The 18,425-nt window shown below is 50.3% G+C and overlaps 1 protein-coding gene across 1 annotated transcript in view; it reads right to left on the bottom strand.

Moving 5' to 3' along the window:
* Nucleotides 1-8,581: 8,581 nt before the first annotated feature.
* THBS3 (thrombospondin 3) overlaps nt 8,582-18,425 on the bottom strand; it is a 44,907-nt gene continuing 35,063 nt past the window's right edge. Inside the window, exons 15-23 of the mRNA XM_075584502.1 lie at nt 17,243-17,361; nt 16,924-16,976; nt 16,328-16,521; nt 15,993-16,171; nt 13,791-13,839; nt 12,068-12,264; nt 11,077-11,249; nt 9,977-10,116; nt 8,582-9,467 (exon numbers count right to left, since the gene is read on the bottom strand). Coding sequence (XP_075440617.1) covers nt 9,409-9,467; nt 9,977-10,116; nt 11,077-11,249; nt 12,068-12,264; nt 13,791-13,839; nt 15,993-16,171; nt 16,328-16,521; nt 16,924-16,976; nt 17,243-17,361 — 1,163 coding nt within the window. The 3' untranslated portion in view covers nt 8,582-9,408. The remainder of the gene's footprint in view (nt 9,468-9,976; nt 10,117-11,076; nt 11,250-12,067; nt 12,265-13,790; nt 13,840-15,992; nt 16,172-16,327; nt 16,522-16,923; nt 16,977-17,242; nt 17,362-18,425) is intronic.

Consider the following 18,425-nt stretch of genomic DNA (forward strand, 5'->3'; position numbering starts at 1 on the left):
CACTGTATATTACTGTGCTACAGTTACACTGTATATTACTGTGCTACCGTTACACTGTATATTACTGTGCTGCCGTTACACTGTATATTACTGTGCTACCGTTACACTGTATATTACTGTGCTACCGTTACACTGTATATTACTGTGCTACAGTTACACTGTATATTACTGTGCTACCGTTACACTGTATGTTACTGTTCTACAGTTACACTGTATATTACTGTGCTACAGTTACACTGTATATTACTGTGCTACCGTTACACTGTATATTACTGTGCTGCCGTTACACTGTATATTACTGTGCTGCCGTTACACTGTATATTACTGTGCTACCGTTACACTGTATATTACTGTGCTACAGTTACACTGTATGTTACTGTTCTACAGTTACACTGTATATTACTGTGCTACAGTTACACTGTATATTACTGTGCTACAGTTACACTGTATATTACTGTGCTACAGTTACACTGTATATTACTGTGCTACAGTTACACTGTATATTACTGTGCTACCGTTACACTGTATATTACTGTGCTACAGATACACTGTATGTTACTGTTCTACCGTTACACTGTATATTACTGTGCTACAGTTACACTGTATATTACTGTGCTGCCGTTACACTGTATATTACTGTGCTACAGTTACACTGTATATTACTGTGCTAGTTACACTGTATATTACTGTGCTACCGTTACACTGTATATTACTGTGCTACAGTTACACTGTATATTACTGTGCTACCGTTACACTGTATATTACGGTGCTACAGTTACACTGTATATTACTGTGCTACAGTTACACTGTATATTACTGTGCTACCGTTACACTGTATATTACTGTGCTACAGTTACACTGTATATTACTGTGCTAGTTACACTGTATATTACTGTGCTACCGTTACACTGTATATTACTGTGCTACAGTTACACTGTATATTACTGTGCTACAGTTACACTGTATATTACTGTGCTACAGTTACACTGTATATTACTGTGCTAGTTACACTGTATATTACTGTGCTACAGTTACACTGTATATTACTGTAACGCATTACTGTGCTACAGTTACACTGTATATTACTGTGCTACAGTTACACTGTATATTACTGTGCTAGTTACACTGTATATTACTGTGCTACAGTTACACTGTATATTACTGTGCTGCCGTTACACTGTATATTACTGTGCTACCGTTACACTGTATATGACTGTGCTACAGTTACACTGTATAATACTATGCTACAGTTACACTGTATATTACTGTGCTACCGTTACACTGTATATTACTGTGCTACCGTTACACTGTATATTACTGTGCTACCGTTACACTGTATATTACTGTGCTACAGTTACACTGTATATTACTGTGCTACAGTTACACTGTATATTACTGTGCTACCGTTACACTGTATATTACTGTGCTACCGTTACACTGTATGTTACTGTGCTACAGTTACACTGTATATTACTGTGCTACTGTTACACTGTATGTTACTGTGCTGCCGTTACACTGTATATTACTGTGCTACCGTTACACTGTATATTACTGTGCTACCGTTACACTGTATATTACTGTGCTACCGTTACACTGTATATTACTGTGCTACAGTTACACTGTATATTACTGTGCTACAGTTACACTGTATATTACTGTGCTGCCGTTATACTGTATATTACTGTGCTACAGTTACACTGTATATGACTGTGCTACAGTTACACTGTATATGACTGTGCTACCGTTACACTGTATATTACTGTGCTGCCGTTACACTGTATATTATTGTGCTGCCGTTACACTATATATTACTGTGCTACCGTTACACTGTATATTACTGTGCTGCCGTTACACTGTATATTACTGTGCTACCGTTTCACTGTATATTACTGTGCTACAGTTACACTGTATATTACTGTGCTGCCGTTACACTGTATATTACTGTGCTACAGTTACAATGTATATTACTGTGCTACCGTTACACTGTATATTATTGTGCTGCTGTTACACTGTAAATTACTGTGCTACAGTTACACTGTATATGACTGTGCTACAGTTACACTGTATATGACTGTGCTACCGTTACACTGTAAATTACTGTGCTACAGTTACACTGTATATGACTGTGCTACAGTTACACTGTATATGACTGTGCTACCGTTACACTGTATATTACTGTGCTACAGTTACACTGTATATTACTGTGCTGCCGTTACACTGTATATTACTGTGCTACAGTTACACTGTATATTACTGTGCTGCCGTTACACTGTATATTACTGTGCTACAGATACACTGTATATTACTGTGCTACAGCTACACTGTATATTACTGTGCTGCTGTTACACTGTATATTACTGTGCTACAGATACACTGTATATTACTGTGCTACAGCTACACTGTATATTACTGTGCTACAGATACACTGTATATTACTGTGCTACAGATACAGTATATAATACTGTGGTTATGTGATATTGTTTTCAGACTGTTATACTGCAGTTTAGCTATATCCTGTTACTATCTCACTGTTATATGCTATATTTTAATACTATTTGCTCTGTATTGTACGACTCCTCCATTCTAATGCTATTACACGTGAACCCCACCATGTTACCCTATAACTCCATCCCCTCCCCAAAACCAGAGGGGTAGTAATAAAGGACGTATGAGGGGTCAAGCTGGGGGAGCTTTACAAACTCTGTATGATGCCTGCAGGAGACAGAGAGACACAAGGCAGAGGACAATGAACTATAGACTGATACATGGAGAGTGCAGGGAGGGGGGGGGTAATATGGTTTGGGAGAAGCTGCTCATGACCCCATACGAATTGTCCAATCACTGAACCTGACCTGCTTGTCCAGATGTGGGGGCCCAGGACGGGTTCTGTATTATGTGCAGCGAGGTGAGGGAGGCAGTATAATGATGAGTACTGTGTGATACCCCAGTGTTACTGCTGAGTACTGGGTGTACAGTCATGCAAATACATCTGTGTGTGTGTGTGTGTGTGTGTGTGTGTGTGTGTGTGTGTGTGTGTGTGTGTGTGTGTGTGTGTGTGTGTGTGTGTGTGTGTGTGTGTGTGTGTATATACCTACAGTTGTGTGACAATAATAACAATCTGTTCCTTAGCAGGTCTTAAAATTAGGTAAATACAAGCTCAGATGAACAACAACACATGACATATTACACCGTGTCATGATTTATTTAACAGAAATAAAGCCAAAATGGAGAAGCCATGTGTGAAAAACTAAGTATACCTTATGATTCAATAGCTTGTAGAACCACCTTTAGCAGCAATAACTTGAAGTAATCGTTTTCTGTATGACTTTATCAGTCTCTCACATCGTTTTGGAGGAATTTTGGCCCACTCTTCTTTACAACGTTGCTTCAGTTCATTGGTTTGTGGGCATTTGTTTATGCACAGCTCTCTTAAGGTCCTGCCACAGCATTTCAATCGGGTTGAGGTCTGGACTTTGACTGGGCCATTGCAACACCTTGATTCTTTTCTTTTTCAGCCATTCTGTTGTAGATTTGCTGGTGTGCTTGGGATCATTATCCTGTTGCATGACCCAATTTCGGCCAAGCTTTAGCTGTCGGACAGATGGCCTCACATTTGACTAGAATACTTTGGTATACAGAGGAGTTCATGGTCGAGTCAATGACTGCAAGGTTCCCAAGTCCTGTGGCTGCAAAACAAGCCCAAATCACCACCCCTTCACCACCGTGCTTGACAGTTGATATGAGGTGTTTGTGCTGATATGCTGTGTTTGGTTTTCGCCAAAAGTGGCGCTGTGCATTACGGCCAAACATCTCCACTTTGGTCTCGTCTGTCCATAGGACATTGTTCCAGAAGTCTTGTGGTTTGTTCAGATGCAACTTTGCAAACCTAAGCCATGCTACCATGTTCTTTTTAGAGAGAAGAGGCTTCCTCCTGGCAACCCTTCCAAACAAACCATACTTGTTCAGTCTTTTTCTAATTGTACTGTCATGAACTTTAACATATAACATGCTAACTGAGGCCTGTAGAGTCTGAGAGGTAACTCTTGGGTTTTTTGCAATTTCTCTGAGCATTGCACGGTCTGACCTTGGGGTGAATTTGTTGGGACTCCTGGGAAGATTGGCAACTGTCTTGAATGTTTTCCATTTTTTAATAATCTTTCTCACTGTAGAATGATGGACTTTAAATTGTTTGCTGATGTCTTTCCTCCTTGGCATTGTATTAACACACACCTGAATGCTCCAGACCAGCAAACTGCTAAAACTTCGGCTTTTATAGAGGTGGTCACAATTGCTGATGATCAATTAATCAAGGGCATTTGATTAGCATCACCTGTCTGCTACTTAGCACCTTAATTCCTATGGAAGCAGTAAGGGTGTACTTAGTTTTTCATACATAGCTTCTCCATTTTGGCTTTATTTATGTTAAATAAATCATGACACGGTGTAATATGTCATATGTTGTTGTTCATCTGAGGTTGTATTTTTAGACCTGCTAAGGAACAGATGATTGTTATTATGTCCTGATATGTAAAACCATGGAATTCAAAGAGGGTGTACTTTCTTTTTCACACAACTGTGTGTGTGTGTGTGTGTGTATGTGTGTGTGTGTATATACCTATATGTGTGTGTACCTATATATGTGTATATGTAGGTATATACCTATGTGTGTATGCCTATGTGTATATAACTCTGTGTATACTTATATATATGTATATATATATATATATGTATATATATATATGTACATGTATACGTGTGTGTGTGTGTGTGTGTGTGTGTGTGTGTGTGTGTGTGTGTGTGTGTGTGTGTGTGTGTGTGTGTGTGTGTGTGTGTGTATGTATATATATATATATATATATGTGTAAGTATATACCTGTGTATGTGTATATATATTATATGTGTATATACGTGTGTGTGTATACAGTATATATATCATTGACTACCACAACTAGATGCTCACCACACAAATCAACAGCTCCACTGTAACAACTACAACACAACTACTACACTGCAAATGGATACTGCATATCTGCGGCCAGGTGTTCCTCACTCAGTGTCACACAATCCCTGCACTGTTCTATGCCAAGTGCTGTTAGTACAGGATACTGTGCTGGGGATACTGAAGGCTCGGGATGCTGTGCGCAGTGCTGTTAGTACAGGATCCTGTGCCAGTGCTGTTAGTACAGGATGCTGTGCTGGGGATACACAAGGCTCGGGATGCTGTGCGCGGTGCTGTTAGTACAGGATGCTGTGCTGGGGATACACAAGGCTCGGGATGCTGTGCGCGGTGCTGTTAGTACAGGATGCTGTGCTGGGGATACACAAGGCTCGGGATGCTGTGCGCAGTGCTGTTAGTACAGGGTGCTGTGCGCAGTACTGTTAGTACAGGGTGCTGTGCGCAGTGCTGTTAGTACAGGGTGCTGTGCGCAGTGCTGTTAGTATAGGGTGCTGTGTGCAGTGCTGTTAGTATAGGGTGCTGTGCGCAGTGCTGTTAGTACAGGGTGCTGTGCGCAGTGCTGTTAGTACAGGGTGCTGTGCGCAGTGCTGTTAGTACAGGGTGCTGTGCGCAGTGCTGTTAGTACAGGGTGCTGTGCGCAGTGCTGTTAGTACAGGGTGCTGTGCGCAGTGCTGTTAGTACAGGGTGCTGTGCGCAGTGCTGTTAGTACAGGGTGCTGTGCGCAGTGCTGTTAGTACAGGGTGCTGTGCGCAGTGCTGTTAGTATAGGGTGCTGTGCGCAGTGCTGTTAGTACAGGGTTCTGTGCGCAGTGCTGTTAGTATAGGGTGCTGTGCGCAGTGCTGTTAGTATAGGGTGCTGTGCGCAGTGCTGTTAGTACAGGGTGCTGTGCGCAGTGCTGTTAGTACAGGGTGCTGTGCGCAGTGCTGTTAGTACAGGGTGCTATGTGCAGTGCTGTTAGTATAGGGTGCTGTGCGCAGTGCTGTTAGTACAGGGTGCTGTGCGCAGTGCTGTTAGTACAGGGTGCGGTGCGCAGTGCTGTTTGTATAGGGTGCTGTGCGCAGTGCTGTTAGTATAGGGTGCTGTGCGCAGTGCTGTTAGTACAGGGTGCTGTGCGCAGTGCTGTTAGTACAGGGTGCTGTGCGCAGTGCTGTTAGTACAGGGTGCTGTGCGCAGTGCTGTTAGTACAGGGTGCTGTGCGCAGTGCTGTTAGTACAGGGTGCTGTGCGCAGTGCTGTTAGTATAGGGTAATGTGCGCGGTGCTGTTAGTACAAGGTGCTGTGCTGGGTATACAGAAGGCTCGGGATGTGTGCGCGGTGCTGTTAGTACAGGGTGCTGTGCTGGGGATACAGAAGGCTCGGGATGTGTGCGCGGTGCTGTTAGTACAGGGTGCTGTGCTGGGGATACAGAAGGCTCGGGATGTGTGCGCGGTGCTGTTAGTATAGGGTGCTGTGCGCGGTGCTGTTAGTACAGTGTGCTGTGCTGGGGATACAGAAGGCTCGGGATGCTGTGCACTGTTGTCCTGTAACCTTCCAATATTGCACTCGTCCCGGCCTCCGCTTCCCTGGGCTTCTCTGCGTTCCGACCGGACCCCACGTCACTGTGCGCCAGAGCTACAGCGCCCCCCTACTCATCACCGAGGCTCCCCCCCACTCATCACCACGGCCCCCCCCCATCTCATCACCGCGGCTCCCCCCCTACTCATCACCGCGGCCCCCCCTACTCATCACCGCGGCCTCCCCCCCCTACTCATCACTGCGGCCTCCCTCCCCCTACTTATCACCACGGCTCCCCCCTACTCATCACCGCGGCTCCCCCCCACTCATCACCACGGCTCCCCCCCTATTCATCACCGCGGCTCCCCCCCCCCACTCATCACCACGGCTCCCCCCCTACTCATCACCGCGGCCTCCCCCCCCTACTCATCACTGCGGCCTCCCTCCCCCTACTTATCACCACGGCTCCCCCCCTACTCATCACCGCGGCTCCCCCCCCCACTCATCACCACGGCTCCCCCCCTACTCATCACCGCGGCCTCCCCCCCCTACTCATCACTGCGGCCTCCCTCCCCCTACTTATCACCACGGCTCCCCCCCTACTCATCACCGCGGCTCCCCCCCCCACTCATCACCACGGCTCCCCCCCTATTCATCACCGCGGCTCCCCCCCTACTCAACGCCGCGGCTCCCCCCCACCATCTCATCACCGCGGCTCCCCCCCTACTCATCACCGTGGCCCCCTACTCATCACCGCGGCCTCCCCCCCCCTACTCATCACCGCGGCCTCCCCCCCTACTCATCACCGTGGCCTCCCCCCCCTACTCATCACCGCGGCCTCCCCCCCCTACTCATCACCGCGGCCTCCCTCCCCCTACTCATCAACGCGCCCTACCCCCCCCACGCATCACTGTGGCTTCCCTCCACCTACGCATCAACGCGCCCTCCCACCCCCACTCATCACCGCGGCTCTCCCCCTACTCATCACCGCGGCCTCCCCCCCCTACTCATCACCGCGGCCTCCCCCCCCACTCATCACCGCGGCCTCCCCCCCCTACTCATCACCACGGCCTCCCCCCCCCTACTCATCACCGCTGCCCCTCCCCTCCTACTCATCACCGCGGCCTCCCTCCCCCTACTCATCAACGCGCCCTACCCCCCCACGCATCACTGCGGCTTCCCTCCACCTACGCATCAACGCGCCCTCCCACCCCCACTCATCACCGCGGCTCTCCCCCTACTCATCACCGCGGCTCCCCCCCTCTACTCATCACCGCGGCTCCCCCCCCTACTCATCACCGCAGCCTCCCTCCTACTCATTGCCGCGGCTCCCCCCCCCCTACTCATCATCGCGGCTCCCCCCCTCTGTGCTGATCCTGTCCCCAAAAAGTTACCTCCCCCCCCCCGTGTTGATCCTGACCAGAAACAGTCCCCCTCCCCCCCCTCTCTATGATGTGTAGCCGTGTATTTCCTGTTGAGAAAAAGAGGTTAACAAAAGCAGGACTGGTTCAGTCTGTTCCAAAGACCTGGAGCTACCCGATAGCCTAAGGCCGCGCTTATAGTCCCGGCGACGCGACGCCTCGTCAACACAAATGTATTGAAGCCGTTGCGTGCGCTTATAGTAGGAGCGACGCCATGGCGAGATGGCTGGAAATCAACTCAATTAGATTTTTTTCAGCGTGACGTCAGCGTCGCCGGCACTCTAAGCGCGGCCTTGTATAGCAGTGCTGCAGATACAGGTGCTTTATCATCTCTACGTAACAGTCCTCTCCTCTTACCTGTGCCTGGTTCTCCTGACACCTATCAGCTGGATCCGCAGCACGGCACCCAGGGCCGGGACACCCCCACATTTGTGTCACCCCCAGAGGAGCAGCTGAAGTGGTTTATACCAAGAACCTGAAGACTGCAGTCTGAATGAGCTTTATATTGGGGTTCCAGCTTCACTACCACTGTTAATGGCTCCCCAACTCTCACACTGAGGCACATGGAACCCTATGGTACATTAGCCCTCAGAGATACCGGTACGTGATGGGATGGAAATGCCTCTGTGTGTCGGCTGAAAGTCCAAGTCCTTTGCTACATTAACCCGAAGTACCCAGGTATCTACAAAGCACAAAAAACATGGCACCCGTTAGAAAAACAATGGCAACTTTATGAGGAATTGTAGAGGTTTATGGCGGAAGCGGACGTCACAGCACCGGGTAACGCGGGGATCGGGAGAGGCAGGGGAAGGTGTACAGGTGGGATGGTTACCTGGGGGTATAAAACAGGGGGTACTCTGTGTGTCCCCTGCTAACCCTCAGTATGGTGGCTTGGCAAGGACACATCTCAACAATGTTACACACTTTGCAGGTTAATGACAGATTTCCGCAGCATTGGGGTGGCCTTAGAGCACCGCTGTGTGCAGCTATCTTTCAACGACCCTGCTTGTGTGCCATCTAGGAAAATCTCACTTGCACAATACAATATACATTTGCACAATATTACAGGGTCCCAAACCCCCCACAATAAGCATGATAATAGCCCCCCTGTTGTGACCCCACAGCAGAGTGTGTGTGTGTGTGTGTGTGTGTGTGTGTGTGTGTCAGTTTATTCAGCTTGTTCCTGTGACACGTAGTAACACTGACATCCTGATATATTAGTAACCTCCATCCAAACCCCTCGTTTCCAAAATGTAACAAGTCAACCCAGTCTCCTGCCCCAAAGTTTGTTGGTTGGAAGCCCCTTTGTATGGAGAAAGCAGGTCCTGAAGGGGGGTGTCGCCTCAGCTCAGAGTGCAGAGGTTTAGAAAGCCCCCCCCCCCAATAAGGTGCCACGCCTGCTGGAGTCGGTCAGAGTCCGTGGAGGTGGCAGTTTTCAGTGTCCCTTCTCTAGATTCTGCCACGGTGGGAAGGTATGGCGTGGCACCCCCCAGTGACCCCAGCTGGGCTGACTGCAGGATAAGCGGCTGCACAGTTCTCACTCCCTCCCTCCCAGCAGGATTCTCCGGTACGGCTCAAAGTCCTCTGGAATTGTGTCTGTGTAGGGAGAGGACGCGGGTGTCAGAGTGGCAGCACGATCACACAACCGTAAAGGCGTCTTTGTTTTTACTTAGATTGCAAGCTCTCTAGGGCAGGCAGTCCCTTGTCACATCGTCGGTATGAGTACATGCTCATGCCGATGTATATAACTACTTATTGTAATCCAAATCACCGCCGGCGTTTCCATTCCCATCCCTTAGTAACTCGGCAGCTGGCGCTGCCTGGGCTTTCTGCTACATTGCCCAGGAGTTTATACCATTATTTCATTTGTATACCGTGCTAAGCGGTCGGTGCAGGGCATGCGGGGGGAGAGGGTAACCCCGAAACCAGTGAGATTTCTAATAATAATAGTATGCCTGGGGTTTGTACAAAAAGCCCTAAGAGCAAAGAGAGAACCCGATGCCAAGCCCAGTGTTCCCGATCACCGAGCGTGGTTCTGTGACCCGGGGATTTGCACCTCCTCCTGTCCCGGCGTGCTCACACCGCCGCCGGCACCGCGCACTCACCGTTACAGCGGTACTGCAAGTTGGACCAGATGATGTTCTCCTGGGAGAAGCAGAAGACGCCCAGCCGGCCGCCACGCATGCTCGTGTCTATAATCACCCCGGAATCCGCGACCAGATCGACGCCTTCATACAGCTTTACCCTGAGAGACGCGGCCAAGGGGTTAATGCAGGTCGGCATCATTACTCCCAAGTGCTGCACCGAAATGCAGACCTGCAGCAGCATTATAGGTACTGAAGCATGAAATGTATACAGAACGTGGGCGGGGCAGCGAGCAGTAACGTGGACTCCCACGGGGGTATGTAGCTATATACACATTGTAACCCTTTCCCTGCCAGGGCCCCCGGAGCTGCACTCGTATGTATGTAGGAGTTAAATGTATTCAAAGAGGATGAGTATGGGTGGCTGCTATAACACCCCAAATAAGACACCCTAAAAAATGCCACTGGATAAATCCTTGGCCAGTCACAGGCAGACTGTGAGTTTTTGTCCCCATCCCAGGCCCCCGTAGTATGAGGGGGGGGGGGGCAATGTGAGGGAGGGGCAGCGTGAGGGAGGGGCAGGGGGAGTTTGAGGGGGTATTAATTGGGAAGCGCAGCACGGGGTCCGTGCCAGGAACACAGAGCAGGACAGTTCCCAGAGCCGGGACCCCCGCTTCCTATCCCAGGCTTATTGTGCTGCTCCTTTCCATATGAAAGAACCCCCCCAGCATTCCTGACAGGGTTTGGGTTGCCGTGGCGATGCCGACAACGGACGCCGTGACCCAGCTCCCCGCTGACATCATCGGCTCGCAAAACAAAAACAGGCGAGGGGATTTTCGGTGCGGGCGGCTCTGACCCTTTGTGCTGAATCTCGCCCTGGGAGAGAGAGCGGGGCCGTTAACTCCGTGTGTGCCACGTGTACCTGAAGCACCCCCCCCCTACCTCCCCCCAGCAGCGGGGGGGGGGGGGGGGGGATTTTCACACTAATATAATGTACCACCTTTCTCGTTCCAGCAAATAAATGCACCAGGTTCCGTGGCCTCGGCGCCACGTTTCCGGTAGAAGGACCCATGATATATATATATATATATAACCACGGGGATAGTGCTCGCTTTGCTGACCTGATGTAGCCAACTTGGGGCCGGTGCATGAGCTGCCAGCGGTATGAGGTCTTGTCCTTCCAGCCCACGTTCCGTGGATCCTTCCACAGCAACCGCACCTGGTCATTGGTGTGTCCCGTGTGCCACAAAGCGTTGCGCATCTGCTCTCCGGGGCCCGTCTTTGACTTTACAGCCTGCATGCAGGGGGCAGATGGAGGCAGGTGGGTGAGGTGGGAGAGGGCAAGAACGTGGCAGGGGGCAGGAACGTGGGAGGGGGTAGGTGAGTGACAAGGATGTGGGAGGGGGCAGGTGAGTGACAGGGACGTGGGAGGGGGCAGGTGAGTGACAGGGATGTGGGAGGGGGCAGGTGAGTGACAGGTAGAAGGTGAGTGACAGGGATGTCGGAGGGGGCAGGTGAGTGACAGGGAAGTTGAAAGGGCCAGGTGAGTGACAGATGTGGTAGGGGGCAGGTGAGTGATGGAAGTGGGAGGGGCAGATGAGTGACAGGGACGTGGGAGGGGGCAGATGAGTGACAGGGACGTGGGAGGGGGCAGGTGAGTGACAGGGACGTGGGAGGGGTCAGGTGAGTGACAGGGATGTGGGAGAGGGTAATTGAGTAACAGGGACGTAGGAGGGGTCAGTTGAGTGATAGGGACGTGGCAGGGAGCGGGTGTGTGACAGACGTGGGAGGGGGCAGGTGAGTGACAGGGACGTGGGAGGGGGCAGATGAGTGACAGGGACGTGGGAAGGGGCAGATGAGTGACAGGGACGTGACAGGGAGCAGATGAGTGACAGGGACGTGGCAGGGAGCAGGTGAGTGACAGGGACGTGGGAGGGGGCAGGTGAGTGACAGGGACGTGGCAGGGAGCAGGTGAGTGACAGGGACGTGGGAGGGGGCAGAATAGCTTGGAGAGAAGAATAAAGAGAGCAGAGTCCAGGCCAGGGAGGTGATCACCGTACTGGGGCGTGGGACGGTGTGTGCCAGCAGTGGGCACAGTCAGCAGCCTCTGACCTTGAGCTGCAGCCCGGGCTCTGCCACGGCTCTGAATGGCGTGGCCTGCCAGTATGTCTGCTCTGTCTGCTTCCACATCACCACATAGAAGCTGGCGCTGTCCTGGTAGCTGAAGATGAAGCCGGCGTAGTCATCGTCTGTCACCGTGTTCACGTGGAACGTCCCCTCGAAGTCCACGCCATTAAAGGCTGTGTAACCTGCAAGGAAAAGGGGAGGGGTAAGAGGGGAGTGTGGGAGGGGGCAAGAGGGGAGCATGGGAGGGGGCAAGAGGGGAGCATGGGGGGGGGCAAGAGGGGAGCGTGGGAAGAGGCAACAGGGGTAAGAGGGCAGTGTGGGAGGGGGCAGAGTGGGAGGGTGCAAGAGGGGAGCATGGGAGGGGGCAAGAGGGGAGCGTGGGAGGGGGCAAGAGGGGAGCGTGGGAGGGGACAAGGGATAGCATGGGAGGGGGCAAGAGGCGAGCGTGGGAGGGGGCAAGAGGGGAGCATGGGAGGGGACAAGAGGGCAGTGTGGGAGGGGGATGAGAGGGGGTAAGAGGGCAGTGTGGGAGGAGGACGGGAAGGGGTAAGAGGGCAGTGTGGGAGGGGGGACGGGAGAAAATAAGAGGGCAGTGTGGGAGGGGGACAAAAGGGGGTAAGAGGGCAGTGTGAGAGGGGAACGTGAAGGGTAAGAGGGCAGTGTGTTAGGGGGTAAGAGGGCAGTGTGTGAGGGGGACGGGAGGGGTAAGAGGGCAGTGTGTGAGGGGGATGGGAAGGGGTAAGAGGGTAGTGTGGGAGGGGGACGGGAGGGGTAAGAGGGGGATGGGAGGGGGTAAGAGGGCAGTGTGGGAGGGGGACAGGAGGGGTCAGAGGGCATTTTGGGAGTGGGTAAGAGGGCAGTGTGGGAGGGGGACGGGAGGGGTAAGAGGGCAGTATAAGAGTGGGACGGGAAGGGTAAGAGGGCAGTGTGGGAGGGGTAGGAGGGGGATAGGAGGGGGTAAGAGGGCAGTGTGAGAGGGGGACAGGAGGGTTCAGAGGGCATTGTGGGAAGGGGTAAGAGGGCAGTGTGGGAGGGGGACAGGAGGGGTAAGAGGGCAGTGTGGGAGGGGGTAAGAGGGCAGTGTGAGGGGGACAGGAAGGGTAAGAGGGCAGTGTGGGAGGGGGACGGGAGGGGGTAAGAGGGCAGTGTGAGAGGGGGACGGGAAGGGTAAGAGGGCAGTGTGAGAGGGGGAAGGGTAAGAGGGCAGTGTGGGAGAGGGACAGGAGGGGGCAAGAGGGCAGTGTGGGAGGGGGACGGGAGGGGGTAAGAGGGCAGTGTGAGAGGGGGACGGGAAGGGTAAGAGGGCAGTGTGAGAGGGGTGGGAAGGGTAAGAGGGCAGTGTGGGAGGGGGATGGGAGGGGGTAAGAGGGCAGTGTGGGAGGGGGATGGGAGGGGGTAAGAGGGCAGTGTGAGGGGGACGGAAAGGGTGAGAGGGCAGTGTGGGAGAGGGACAGGAGGGGGTAAGAGGGCAGTGTGGGAGGGGGACAGGAGGGGGTAAGAGGGCAGTGTGGGAGGGGGACGGGAGTGGGTAAGAGGGCAGTGTGGGAGGGGGACGGGAGGGGGTAAGAGGCCAGTGTGAGAGGGGGACGGGAAGGGTAAGAGAGCAGTGTGGGAGAGGGACAGGAGGGGGTAAGAGGGCAGTGTGGGAGGGGACGGGAGGGGTAAGAGGACAAACTGCCCCCTGCAGGGAGACACAATCCTCACATACCTACAGCAAGCCCGGGATCACTGTTCATGGTCTGAACAATCTCCATGCCCTGGGGATAGTTACATAGTTACTTAGACGATAGATACTTTATCTTATATCCCTACTTACAGTGTACTGATCCAGGGGAAGGCAGAAACCCCAGTAACACATCATTCAAGTGGATAAGATTACTCCCTGGGTCAGCATCCTTCCCATGTTACTTATTTGGTATATCCCTGTGTACCTTTCCTTTCTAAACATATGAGAGGATTCATCTGTGCTTTTACATTTTTGGCTGTCATGCCGCAATAAAGTTTTTTCAGTTTGACGCATGCCTCCAGCCCTTCTATGCTTAGCAGTGTGCATCCCGTTCGCCTCTCTTTCTAAACATATGTCCAACCTTTTTTTTAACATATCTATTGTATCTGCCATCACAGTCTCCATGGGTAATGAATTCCCCATTTTAACTGCCCTTACTGTACAGAACCCTTTCCTTTGTTGCTGGTGAAATCTCCTTTCCTCCAACCTTAAGGGAGGACCCTGAGTCCTTTGTACACAGGAACATGTTATTGTACATGCAGTGCACCATACACGGGATACACAGGAACATGTTATTGTACACGCAATGCACCATACACGGGATACACAGGAACATGTTATTGTACACGCAATGCACCATACACGGGATACACAGGAACATGTTATTGTACACACAGTGCACCATACACGGGATACACAGGAACATGTTATTGTACACGCAGTGCACCACACGTGTGATACACAGGAACATGTTATTGTACACGCAATGCACCATACACGGGATACACAGGAACATGTTATTGTACATGCAGTGCACCACACGCGTGATACACAGGAACATGTTATTGTACACGCAGTGCACCATACACGGGATACACAGGAACATGTTATTGTACACGCAGTGCACCATACACGGGATACACAGGAACATGTTATTGTACACGCAATGCACCATACACGGGATACACAGGAACATGTTATTGTACACACAATGCACCATACACGGGATACACAGGAACATGTTATTGTACACGCAGTGCACCATACACGGGATACACAGGAACATGTTATTGTACACGCAGTGCACCATACACGGGATACACAGGAACATGTTATTGTACACGCAATGCACCATACACGGGATACACAGGAACATGTTATTGTACACGCAGTGCACCATACACGGGATACACAGGAATATGTTATTGTACACGCAGTGCACCATACACGGGATACACAGGAACATGTTATTGTACACGCAGTGCACCATACACGGGATACACAGGAACATGTTATTATACACACAGTGCACAACAAGCGTGATACACAGAATCATGTTATTGTACACGCAGTGCACCACACGCGTGATACACAGGAACATGTTATTGTACACACAATGCACCATACACGGGATACACAGGATCATGTTATTGTACACGCAGTGCACCACACACGGGATACACAGGAACATGTTATTGTACATGCAGTGCACCACACGCGTGATACACAGGAACATGTTATTGTACACGCAATGCACCATACACGGGATACACAGGAACATGTTATTGTACACGCAGTGCACCACACACGGGATACACAGGAACATGTTATTGTACACGCAGTGCACCACACACAGAATACACAGGAACATGTTATTATACACGCAGTGCACAACAAGCGTGATACACAGGAACATGTTATTGAACACGCAGTGCACCACACGCGTGATACACAGGCACATGTTATTGTCCACGCAGTACACCAAACACGGGATACACAGAAACATGTTATTGTACACGCAGTGCACCATACGCGTGATACACAGGAACATGTTATTGTCCACGCAGTACACCACACACGGGATACACAGAATCATGTTATTGTACACGCAGTGCACCACACGTGTGATACACAGGAACATGTTATTGTACACGCAGTGCACCACACACGGGATACACAGGAACATGTTATTGTACACGCAGTGCACCACACGTGTGATACACAGGAACATGTTATTGTACACGCAGTGCACCACACACGGGATACACAGGAACATGTTATTGTACACGCAGTGCACCACACACGTGATACACAGGAACATGTTATTGTACACGCAGTGTACCACACGCGGGATACACAGCAGCATGCAGAGAGAAGTGGTTCTGTTGGGCTCTCTGAAGGTACCTGGTTTAGAACGACCCAATTAGGATCTATTTGTGCGTCCCCCTCTGGATCCAGGATGACCGTTTGATAGGCCCTAAAGTCGGTCAGTGTGACCTCTGCACTCTCAGGACAAACGTCCACGGGGTCAAGGACGGTGTCATTATCAAAGTCTTCCTCACACACGTCCCCAATGCCGTCCCCTGCCAGGAACAGACAGAGCATGTGACATGTCAACATGTATAACATCTGGCACTGAACATGGAAGGTGTCAGCATGACACGCGTTGCATACAAGGACAGCAGGTTCCACGCCCCAAACACGCGGTCACCGCCCCCACCCCGTGGGGTTCCTCTCACCGTCTGTGTCCTTCTGGTTCGGGTTGTGGATCAGTCTGCAGTTGTCCGGCCCCGGGGGGATGTAGTCGGGGATTCCATCGTTGTCATCATCCTGGTCACACTCGTCCCCGGTCCCGTCATTGTCAGAGTCCAGCTGGGAGCTGTTGGGGATGTCTGCACAGTTGTCCTTGGTATCTTGATGACCGTCCCCATCCCTGAGAAGATACAATGGACAGATTGTCAGCTCCCCAGACCAGATTACTTCCATAACCTGTCATTATCAATGTATGCGGCTTGTCCCTTATCCTCAATTGTACTGCGCTGTGGCGTATGTTGATGAGATATTGATAACAAGCAAGCCTGATGAGTGACAGTATGCTTAGCACTGTACAGATGATGGATTCTCTGAGGCTGGGTAAACATTACAGACTGAACGCGATATATATCCTATTCCCTAAACACTTAACGTTCCCCTGTGTCCTGCGGTCTGTGTGATGGTAATAGAGCATGCACAGTATCACTACTGAGCACACGTGTTAGAGTACCTGGTCCGCATTCAGGGCCCCTCACAAGTACCTGTATATCTGCCGCACACCTGTATTCAGCGGAGGACTTACCTGTCCTGGTTGGTATCACACATGTCACCGACCAAATCGCTGTCTGCGTCTGTCTGAAGAAAAGATTTCCCCGGTTACTCCACACCCGAGAAACTCATCTCATCAACTAATTACACGGTGTTATCGGCCAGAGAAACGCCCCATATATATTATACGGCTCCCCCTGCCTGCTGCGATACTACACAATATGTATAACACCCCCGCACCCCCCTCCGTCTCCTGCTCAGTACGCGCGCAGCCGGATAAGCGCGCGGAAGTAACGTGCTACAATGTAGCACTGACCCTTTCACAGGATGAAGTGTCTCATCTCCCGAATTACCTGTGTGGGGTTACTGGTCTCAGGGCAGCTATCACACGCATCGCCCACCCCATCCAGGTCCCGGTCTGTCTGCAGGGGGTTCGGCACCCTTGGGCAGTTGTCCAGCATGTTAGGGATGCCTGTATATAAATGATACATTCGCAGAAACTATATATATATATATATAGACACACACACAGCAGAGACAATGACACACGTATATACACAGAGACAATGACACACCTATACACACAGAGACTGACACACGTATACACACAGAGACAATGACGCACGCATATACACAGAGACAATGACACACGTATATACACAGAGACAATTAAACATGTATATACACAGAGACAATGACACACGTATACACACAGACAATGATACACGTATACACATAGACAATGATACACGTAAACACACAGACAATGATACACGTATACACACAGACAATGATACACGTATACACATAGACACAATGATACACGTATACACACAGACAATGATACACGTATACACACAGACAATGATACACGTATACACATAGACACAATGATACACGTATACACACAGACAATGATACACGTATACACATAGACAATGATACACGTAAACACACAGACAATGATACACGTATACACACAGACAATGATACACGTATACACACAGACACAATGACACACGTATACACACAGACACAATGATACACGTATACACACAGACACAATGATACACGTATACACACAGACAATGATACACGTATACACACAGACACAATGATACACGTATACACACAGACACAATGAAACACGTATACACACAGACACAATGAAACACGTATACACACAGACACAATGAAACACGTATACACACAGACACAATGAAACACGTATACACACAGACACAATGAAACACGTATACACACAGACACAATGATACACGTATACACACAGACACAATGATACACGTATACACACAGACACAATGATACACGTATACACACAGACACAATGATACACGTATACACACAGACACAATGATACACGTATACACACAGACACAATGATACACGTATACACACAGACACAATGATACACACACACAATGATACACACACACAATGACACACGTATACACACAGACACAATGATACACGTATACACACAGACACAATGATACATGTATACACACAGACAAT

The sequence above is a fragment of the Ascaphus truei genome, unplaced genomic scaffold (assembly GCF_040206685.1).
Source record: "Ascaphus truei isolate aAscTru1 unplaced genomic scaffold, aAscTru1.hap1 HAP1_SCAFFOLD_622, whole genome shotgun sequence".
In the NCBI taxonomy this organism is placed as follows: domain Eukaryota; kingdom Metazoa; phylum Chordata; class Amphibia; order Anura; family Ascaphidae; genus Ascaphus; species Ascaphus truei.